Consider the following 11069-nt stretch of genomic DNA (forward strand, 5'->3'; position numbering starts at 1 on the left):
CACAGCATGGGGACCCTTACTGTAGGCCTGCGATCCCATGTACCTGTCGGCGTGAGAAGTTTGTGCGAGTCGGGGTCGGGGTTAGGCATGTATACCTACCTACCTAGCTGCCTTGGCAGAACATAGCATAGCATAGCATGGTACGGTACGATACGGTACGGTACGGCGCAGTAGTTTCTTCATGCAAGTCGAGTATGCATCTTTCTGACCTACGCTCGACAGCCAGCCAGCCAGCCAGCCAGCCAGCCAGATCGGGTAACTTACGGTAACCTCCTTATTCGGCCGAGTGCAGGTCCTGAGAGTTCCCCTTGGAGTGGATTCGTGCATTAACGCCGATAGACAGCGTCCTTGGTATAAGTCTTCCCCGTGGTCGAGTAGAACCAAAATAGCACCGGTCATACGATTATTGTAGGGGCAGGCCAATATTGCAATCGCTTTTTGTTGCAGAACCTGTATGTCTCAGATCGTCCGCCCTTCTTGGCCTCGTTAGGAATACGGCATCAAAGCATGCTAACTCGCCATCTCGATCAATAGCGTATCGCTACTAGGGAGTTTTCTAAAAACGCCTTGATAAAAAACAAGCTATTGAGATATTGGGACTTCGTTCCTCACCTAGAGTACGACGACTACCGAAATGAGAGAACTAGAAATGAATCAAAATTGTCTGATTTGACTAAGAATGTTATATATTTTTAGATTTCATTTTCACATGTACATAGGATGTATTGATATCTTCTAAATATATATACGACAGTTGTAACATTGTGCCCCTTTCTATCAAGGAGAGAGGTGTACCACAAGCAATTGTAGTAGTGACTTTTGGGTCATATATTGGTTTCGCCAATTCAAAGCAAAGAGAGGTGAGACGACCGTACGGTAACTCATCCTGAATTAAAAAAGAAATCAGGCAAGACTACCTAGTAATAAGTCATGACTATTCTTTTTGAACGACTCATTCAAACCATGAACCGAAAAGAGGAATTCCTTTACTCTTTTAGTTTTTATTTTAATTTCTTTTGACATACACCCATAGTTGTGCAATCCTCGAATACTTTTGGTCAAACAGAGTACCCCTTTATTATGAGCGAACTACGATCCTAGTAGCTGTAACCTTGGATGTTAGCAACCCGTCATGGATTTCTCCAGTAGCATTAGTTCCTTGAATCCCTCTTTCCACGATTTGGTTTGTTCCGAGGTCGGTTTCGGGAGTGGGCTTCGTGCGAAACCGCCGTAACCTGACCACGCCTGGAGTCCCGCCTTAACACTCAAGACGCCGCCTTGGATGGCCGTCCAATCGCCCCGTGATACTATCTCTTGAATTTTCTGGGCCTCGGAGTATTTGCCTGCTTGATATAACTCGATAGTCTTAATACAGGCCTTTGGTGCCATGTTTGCGAGACCTGCTAGTATCCCATGTCCCCCTGCGATTAAGGACTGGATCGAGAAGTCGGCTGAGCCTGCCAGGACTAGGAACTCGGGGTTGTCCGGGTCGCAGATCTCAGATTGCGACCGCGTGGCAGCTACTACGCGGTTCAACTTGCCCGTATTGCCGCACGTCAGCTTGACACCGACAATCTTGGGATGCTGTGCTAGCTTAATGATTACGTCGGATGATAAGTCCAAACCATTTACAGCGCCTGGGAAGTTGTATATGATGAGGGGTATCGGGGACGCGTCGGCAACAGTTGTAAAGTACTGCTCGATAGTCTTAGATGATGGAGCAAACAAGGGCGCGTAGTACGATGGGGGTAACACTAGGGCGTAATCACCCCCTGCTTCCCATGCTTCGCGGCAGTACTGAATAGTCTCACGAGTGCTCTGAGCGCCGCAACCGACGATAACTGGAATGTGCGAGAATCCAGAATCGTTTAATGCTTTGCGTGTAGCAAGAGTGACTAGCTGACGCTCAGCATGTGTGAGGTGAACAGCTTCACCATTAGAACCTTGAGTGGCAAGGCCCGCCACGCCAGCTTCGGCAAGTCGTACGGCATGGCGAGCGATAGTATTGGTGTCTACATCCTCGGTCTCCGGGTCGAAGAAACAAAGGGTTGGCACATAGACGCCTGGTACCAGTGGCCGTGTTATATGGAAATCTTCTTCTACCAACTCGCTTTCGAAGAAGCTACTAAACGAGGAGTGTGACTCGGCAGGTGCTGGAGAGCCTTTCACTGCATCAGAAGAGGTAGTGGGTCGAAAGGGGATTCCGTCGAAGCTAATCGTGAAGCTTCCACTGGGAGATGGTGCGTCAAGATGGGGTGACATAACTAATGATAAGGGACACTATAGTGACAATGATATGGCTACCAGAATATATTCTTGTAATAATGTGGTTATTAATATTGGGCTGGAAGTCCTGTAAGATAAAATAACGGGGAATAACGTGGTATATATAGGTTAAAGTGGGATATAGCTATGTCTTAATAATAGGACTGGTTGGTGGAATAGAAGAAAGCAGCTCGAATAGGAGAAGAGGAGACAGGCGCATAGACAACATTCCATTTCTATAACACAAACGGGAAAATGCATACTGTCATAGAAGTCTGAAGTGCATGTCCTCTCGCGTTTCTCGCACGGATGTTCCCTACCAGTGGTGTTCAAGGGAATACTTCAGACCAAACGTCTCAAAGCATGGCAGCTGGAAAGCCGTGGACAGTGCAGGGGAAGATCTGCACCGCCAGCATATCGAGAGCTGCGAATGCAAGGGTCTTCAAAATGTTTCGTTATCGCGCGCGAAAGCTAACACGGATGTTAGACGTATAGTGACTAAAAGATTTGTTATACATTGAACAATATTATAGCCATGTAGAGAGCCTAGAGCTGTATGTACATACCTCATGGTGACTTGCACGTCGTATCGGAGTGTACTCGTCAGGTACACAGACCGAGTTGTGGATTTGAATGTGTGTGTGGGGGGTAAGCTTGAGGTCGGTACTGTATATTGGTGATCCCCCAAAAAATACTGCGTTCAAATATAGAGGCCGTGAGTGGTCAACTGGCTGACGATGATATTGGTGATACGGCTCCTATAGAGCCCAGCCGATTCGGCCTTTGGGATTGGCCAATAGAGAGGGACACATCCATTTTGGAGCTAGGGTCAGCTAGCAGACTGGCACCAATAGAGAAAGCCATGTAGAACCTAAACATGTCAGTAGGAAGCCTGGGCATAGACTAGGGAATTGAACGGAAGAAGACCGCGGGTTTAGTCACCAAAAGCCGTCAAAGGGCAGATCTATTTGCCATATTCGTGGAGGTACATCTGTCTCGGTGATTGCACAGAAATACCATCAGCTTCGGCATCGTCGTCATCCAGAGCCTGGTGACATCTTGGTCAAGCAGGGGCTAGCGGCACCCGGTTGGGTGCTGGTCAAACTCAACAACGTCAGGTTTTCCCAAGGAGGAGTAGAAGGAGCCGACGCGGAAAGATGGCCGTGTTGTCACGAGTCCGAAGACGGGCTAAGGCCAAGAACAACCATGTGATGAGGGATATGGACCATCGTTTATGACGAAAGACGGCTAACAGATAAACGTCTCATCAGGCGGCTGAGGGCAATGTGGCAAAGGGGCATGCGAGGCGCGAATGCAAGTTACGTACGACCCGTGGAAGTAGTCTACTCGTTCTTCCGGGATGGACGGTGTGATTGTGGCTTTTGGGATTGGCAGCCGGGCGGCTGCAGTGTCACTCTCATCGAAAAACTGTCAAAAGTTGCGAATGACCTCTATGCAGCTTCATCGGTCATTAAGTTGTTGTTGTTGCTAATCAACTCGTAATAGTCATAATAGCGGTGAATACTGCACTGTAGCTCGAATTCCTCGTGCCGATTACCAATTACAAGCCGATATATCGGGCATGAACAGAGATGAGCCTCCGATTCCCTCCAACTGACAGCAGAGGGATTTTAGACCGAAACTTGATACAGTCATCTCCGGAACAACTGGAACCAGTACGGAGAAGAAAGTAGGCAATAGTGTGGCGAGCCGGTGGATGGTTTATTGGGCCAAGAGCTAGGAGGTCGTACCGTAGTAGTAATCTATCCATAAAGAAACTTGTTGAATGAGGGAAACACATCGCTATCCAGGTTTGAGAAGGGCCTCCAAGGTTGCGACGGGTGAGTGATGTCTTGGGCTCAAACAACAGTCTTCATTGGCGGCTTGCTTGGCTTTCTTCTAAGGCACCGTAACGCTAGGCCAAAGTGTATCGGTAGCGAAACCAGCCATTTTTTACTACTCGGCAAGTGAATAGGAAGGGGATCGGCATCATGTCGCCTATCCAAGGAGTGAAGGAAGGTGACATATTTGGGGTCGGTCAAAGTATCACAGCATTACAATCATTTTTTATCATTGTCGTCATAATGATAGTAGACTATGTTCCTAGGTATTGAGGTGAACAAGCCTCTCGATGCTAGGAACCCTGCGTCTTGGTTGGCGTTTGGTGTTGAATGATGTGCATTGGCGCGGAAGACCCAAGCACGTTGAGAGTTAAGAGTTGGGGGTTTAGTTTGGGGGCCATTCAGGTAACCTAACCTAGTACTTTAAAGTTTAGGTAACTAACTAGGTTAACCTAGTATATCTGCTTAGTAATAACATACATTTAAACGCCGCACCTTCTATACAACTTACAAGACGAAACCCAAATACGTATAATACTGTATTGCAACTGCTATTCTTACATACCGTACCTACCTCGTATAGACTTAAGTGTATACAATTAAGATTTAAAGAATAATGCTAGCGACTTCCGTCATCTACTATGTAGTGTACCTAACCTACATGCAGGTATTGACTGCTATAACCCTTGTATTGTGGGGGTGGGGAACTCCACCAAGGTTGTTACCTAGGTACCCATCATGCCGTCTTGCCCCTCTCCTTAGCATTGAATTTTATTCTTCTCTTCTGCTTATTCCCCAATGCGGGGCCATATCAACTCGTAACTCGTCTTCAGTCTTTAGACTTATCTCCTCAATTCATACATCATACATCATACATCATACATATTACACAGGCCCATCCCATCTCCTATAACGATCTACTCAACTCCAACAGATGGTTGGCTGCCTCACGCTGTCTAGTTGTCCAGTCATGTGCTCGGACGTAAAACTTATTTTCGGCGGCTGATGAGGTTGAAGGAATCGTCTTAATCCTCGCTACCAGGTTATCCCCCTCCTGCAACCTGCATCACCCATCCGTAACACGACCTGGTCTACATACATACCTAGGTACATATGTACCTATTATGCACTATGTACTATGTACGCGCCGTATGAGAATGGTGACTTGTAGGACGAACATTTCCCAACCTAGCCGTAAACGGGCTCCAAGAAGTTGCCAACTTTAAGTGGCAGAGTAGTAATGTCAGAGAATCGTCTTTCCCTTCCTCTTTTTTCTGCAGAGTGTCATTCTTGTGAAGTAGTGAGCACGGACCTTGTGATATTGGCTAATATAGAACAGCCAGAGTTGCATCTCGTAGAGGCAAGTCGAAGAACACATTCCACTTTGAGCTTGGCTTCAACTGCATAAGACGGATACATTATTACAGCCCACTACGTAAAAATGATTTCCCCTGACTAGGCCGATGGAGCTCACGCTGGAATAGTGACAGGTCTTTACGAGGGTTGACTATATTCTACCTCTTATATCATACCCGTCCATTGCAGTGCCGAGACCCGTGAGAGCTAGCTATCGAGAATCATATCATGAGTCTATCGTAGCCTGCCTTTAATATATTTATCACTAGCCTCGCACGCCAATTGGTTAGATAGTCGTACGAAGTACGCGTCGTCTTAATACGCATCCAAAAGCGCACGATTTAGTAGCCAGACCAGGAAGGAAAATATACGAAAACATCTTCTCTTATCCCCTTGCGCTGATCGCGTGATGATATCCGAGGACGTTTAAAATTAGGTACCATTTTGTCTTGCTGTGTCAAGACTCGATCCGCGTGAGAAGTACGAATGGCAAGCTTCGAATCTGATAGGAACCCTCGCTTTGCATCTAGAACGCCCCAACACCCCGAAACCGGGGACAGCAGTTAGATGTACCCCATAGTATATATACCTCTTATGCATAACCCAGTTTCCGACAGATTGGTTCCAACAATAAAAAGCAAAAGTGCCCAGCCACTTTCTAAAGGGGTACTGCTTGGAAGGTGTGGGAGTATATTGTAAGACACGGCTTTACATATCCCCACGTAAGTCAAAGCACCCTTACGGGGGCCACCCTAGTGGGGGCCACCTCAAAAACGCAACACGTTTGCAATAAGATCTATATACAAATTATTATATAATTTTATTAGTTTTTAATTAATTAAAAAATAAAATTTATTATTTAAATCCTTATTTTCTTACAATTTTAAAATGCTTACTTTCTTAATTTAATTGCGTTGCGTTATGGTAATAAACGACGTTTTTAATAATATATTTTTACGATAAGCGTTTAAAAAATACCTTATATTACAATATTACTTTACAAACCGAATATTAAGCCGTAAAACACAAAATAACTATTTAAAAAAATGTTAAAAACTATTAAAATATTAAAAAAAAAATTAACCGATTAAGCCGTTACGTTAAACTATATTAGCTATACGTTTTTTTATATTAATTTATAATTATTAATTTAATATCTTCGGTAAATATTAATATATATAATTTTTATTTCATTATTTTAATATTAAATTAATTAAAGTTTATTTAATTAATTATAAATAAATTAATAAAATTATAATTAATAATATTAATTTTTTTTAATTAATTCGAAACCTTTAAAATTAAAAATATCCCGATTAAACATATGTATAACGTTAATAAAATAAAGATTATAAAAAAGGTTAAAAATAACAAAATAATTATTAGTAAAATTTATAAAAAATATTAATGATTATGTGACATTAATATAAAAGCACCTTATTAATAATAAGGTGCTTTTATCGCCGATAAAGAAGGAAGAAACAAGATACCCGACTTTACTGGATAAAGGGGTCGGGTATCCACTATTATTGGAGTATAAGAATACGATATACTTAATTAGCTTTAAATAAATTCTTCCTTTTTTAAACATCTTAATACACCAGTCTTAACACCATTGATTTACTTGCTATTTACTTTATCGTTATTATTGTTATTCTTATTTACGTACGTACCTACCAACAAATATATTATAGTTAAAGATTGTAATAATAAAACTTAAACGTTAATTATTAAATGTATTAATAATAATAATTAATCTTTAAATCTCTTTATTATATATATAAGTAAATATATATAATAATAATAATTTCTTAATAATAAAAACGTTAAATTTAAAAATTAAAAATTTATTATATTTTTTAATAATTAAATTAATAATAATATTGAACAAGAGTTAATATCTCTTACAAAGTATAGCATATCACTTCAACATTTAAATCCTCGTAAAAGGCTTTAAACAGTTAATAATAACACTATACTTTAAAAGAATTGTAAGGATTTATTGATCGGATAAGATATATAAGATAAATACGCAAGATAAAGCCATAAACTATAAATATAAGAAAATAACAAATGTGTTTATATTAAATACATAATTGAATAATGATGATTGTGGTTATTTAATCAGAAGAATATGACAAATATTAAACCTTTATATGGTTTATAACCTAAGATTACATAATAATACCCTTGCTCTTGGCGATGTGGCATTACACCAGTTTAATATTACATTTAAATAATTTTATAAAGTTTTTTTTAAAAAAATAAAACCATTAAATCGTTAATAATAACAATTATTAATCTTTAATAATTATAATAATTATACCATAATAAAATTCTTTTAAAAATATTTTATAAATAAAATTTATGTTATTTTTATTCCGGTATATTTATTATACGTTTTATAAATTATTAACGTAAATATATTTTTATTAATAAAATAAAATTATTATTATAAATTTATTAAAATATATTAATTATATTATATTTTTAATTTTAATAAAAGAAAATTTATTATAATTTATTAAATAATATAAAAAAAACATTTAATTAAATATAATATATTAATTGGTTAAAAAGCTATAAGAATTTATTTTAAAAATTGGAATAAGCTGTTAAATTATTAACTTATATTCCAAGAGGCTTCCGATATTACCCCGACTTTTTTAAGCTTTATTTTTAACTTAAAAAAGTTTAATTTTATCGAAAATATAACCTTAATCCTTTTAATAATGCTTTTAAATTCATAAAATATTAATATTTTAATTAAAAAACTATTTAAAATTAATATAATATTTACTAAACCTGTAATAAAGCTTTTATTTAATAAAATTAACAAAACCTTTAATAAAATTATTATAAAATTAATTATAATAAAAATCTACGTTAAATATTTAAAAAAGGTATTAATAAATATAAAACCGTAAAAACGGCGCAAAATATTACTTAATCCAAATTTAACGTTTATAAATATTAAGGCTATTATAAAAAAAAGCAATTAAAAACTTAAAAATTAAATAATATAATTATAATCAATAATTTTAATATTAATTTAAAAAATAAAACTTTATTAATTAAATCGATAGTAAAGAACTATATTGTTATTAAAATATAACAGATTATAAATTAATTAAATTTAATTTAATTAAATAACGTTAAATTAAAATTAAAATGCTTATTTTGAAAGTTTAAAAATTTGAGGTGGCCCTTACTAGGGTGGCCCCCGTAAGGGTGCTTTGACTTATATGTTACATTATCGGGTTATGAAGCAGAACTTCCCCTCGTAGTCGTTAGAAGGTAGATACATGTACCTTACGTGTGAGTTATTATATTCCTCAATGTCGGTGTTACATACTCTTACCCAGTCTACAAGATATACAATACATTTATTCCTCAAGCCATACGTAAGAGTCTTGTAAGCTGAGTGATCAATAGGATCGTATAGAACAGCAACATAATTGTATTCTCTCCCATTAGTCGAAGCTTGAACGATATGACTTGAATTGATCTAGCATATGGCGTGGGTCTTCCAATCCCGTCTCCAGTTGCTCGATTAGATCGTCTTCTTCGCCTAGTCAAATGTAACGTAGACCAGGTATTGCAGTATATTACTACCTATAAATACTCTTAGTATACTCCCAGTTCCTAAAAAGCCCGCTATAACTACCTACATGGCTGCCATGTCTATATAGGCAGAATAGCTCTGGCCCAATACATGTTCGTCTTAGAATCCTGCGAGCATGCCCAACGTCTAATTTCAACTGCATAGTCGCCAAGCTCCTTTAAGCGTGCAGTTTCCTGTCACGTGGGCCCTAGGATGAACCAATCCTCCAAGAGGCCGGTATATGTACAGTACCTCGAGCATAGTAGATCCTCGTTGACCAACCGACGACAAAATGCCTGCTTCGCCACGTGGGTGCAACATACATAGAGCATGACGTACTGAGTAATGGATGGCATAATCCCGTCCTGCATGTGCAACTCCTGTGGGTGATTGCCTGTAAGCTACGTCTTGGGGACCACTGGATGCTGCATCCCACCTCGGACCCTATGTCACCCTCAACAAGTTTCTTGGTTCCGGGCTGTAGTCAGACGATGTTCGGCTCGGATAAATTATCTACTTAAACTCTTACGCAACGGCAGACCCGGATATGCCAGCTATGATCTCAAAGAGGGGGAAGTATTGGGCGAGGTATTTGTATATATTGCATTACAAATTATATCTCATCCCTCCAATTAGAGTCATGTCTAAGTTGATTAGATAGCTTCAATAGCCTGACTAATATATGATTGAGTTTGTTGCGTCATTTCAGAGCTCACATATATGAGAGAGTGTATAAGTGAGCGGGCAGTAAGCGTTGTAATCGGTTAAGAGGTAGGTTGATAATGATGGCCTGTCTCGACTAAGGACATTGCCAGGATCCTAGATGAGACGTCTAGAACAAAGTATATTGTCAGTATGCATACTCGTAGGCTCCCATGATTGGCTTTGAGTTCGCAGGACAGACATATTGAAGATTCTATTAACGTACCTCCCTCATTCGTTATACTTGCTATTTCGTGTAGTCTGGTGTTAACTCACTGGAAAAAGTTAGACAGTTTTATTATTGCCAAACTGTGCCACTGCTTGTAGACTTTAAAAGGCCTATAACTAAGCGAAAAATAACATAGAATAATAACTCAAATGAGATCACCAAATAATGTATCTCAAGATTTTGTTGAGTCTTAATTTACGTTACAATTGACTTAGTAACCATGGGAACTAAACGGCAACCCTTGTCATTTCACTACACTTTTCCGATGTTTAATGCTTAGTAATTACCGAAGATACTGAATTATTAGTATAAGCCTTATGCTTATTGGAGTATTATGTCTTTCTTAACATAGCTACTGCAACTGTAACTTTAGGATGTTTAGACAATATATAGGTAGCTAAGTCTTTTGATGTCTTGAACTAGTAACATAAGACAAGCGTAGTCCAGGGCTTCTCTAGTGTTCAATATTCTCTACACTCCTCAATCTAAAAATAATCATCACTATTAGGATCCTTGATGAGATATCCAGGCCACAGGGTACTTTCAATGTGTACCTTATCTGCAGGTTTTCATAGTTTCCTTAGGTTTAGAGTTCCTTATAGAGCAACGAGGCTTTTCCCATGCCTTTAGGTTCCACCTTGTGATGATCACTATAAGAGGCCCTTCAGTTTGAACTTTTCTGATGTCAAAAGCATTATAGGCTGGGTGTTAGAGAATTAAGCTACGTAAAATGTAAATAGCAATCGTTATCATAATCTAGCCTAACAAATAATTTACAGAAAAGCAGATTGTCTCTCAAGACAAGCTAAGTTCAATTAGGGTTAACAGGTAACTAATTTCATCAAAGTAAAATAAGGTAACTACCTGTAAGTATCTAAACAAGCCAAATAAATAGCGGGATGATACCTAATAGCTCGTTGTTGACTAATGTAGGTCGTTATCTGAAATTTGTAAAGGCGGGGATAAGAAATAGGACCATATTAACTCTATTAATGCACGAAGAAATATGGATCCATCTAAGGCTAAATTGTTGATATAATTAAAAGCTCTTTTTCCTATATCGCGGTGATCT

General features: G+C 38.7%; 1 protein-coding gene across 1 annotated transcript; it reads right to left on the minus strand.

Moving 5' to 3' along the window:
- Positions 1-702: 702 nt before the first annotated feature.
- F4813DRAFT_343667 (dihydrodipicolinate synthase) lies at positions 703-2854 on the minus strand. The gene has a single exon (XM_049241563.1). The coding sequence runs from the start codon at positions 2260-2262 to the stop codon at positions 1120-1122; it is 1143 nt and encodes a 380-aa protein (XP_049104126.1). The 5' UTR covers positions 2263-2854; the 3' UTR covers positions 703-1119.
- Between the last annotated feature and the right edge of the window lie 8215 nt (positions 2855-11069).

The sequence above is a fragment of the Daldinia decipiens genome (genome assembly GCF_022478715.1).
Source record: "Daldinia decipiens strain CBS 113046 unplaced genomic scaffold F4813scaffold_2, whole genome shotgun sequence".
Lineage (NCBI taxonomy): Eukaryota > Fungi > Ascomycota > Sordariomycetes > Xylariales > Hypoxylaceae > Daldinia > Daldinia decipiens.

Excerpts from the sequence above, each read along its gene's own strand:
- F4813DRAFT_343667 (XM_049241563.1), bottom strand. The coding sequence starts at position 2,262 with ATGTCACCCCATCTTGACGCACCATCTCCCAGTGGAAGCTTCACGATT.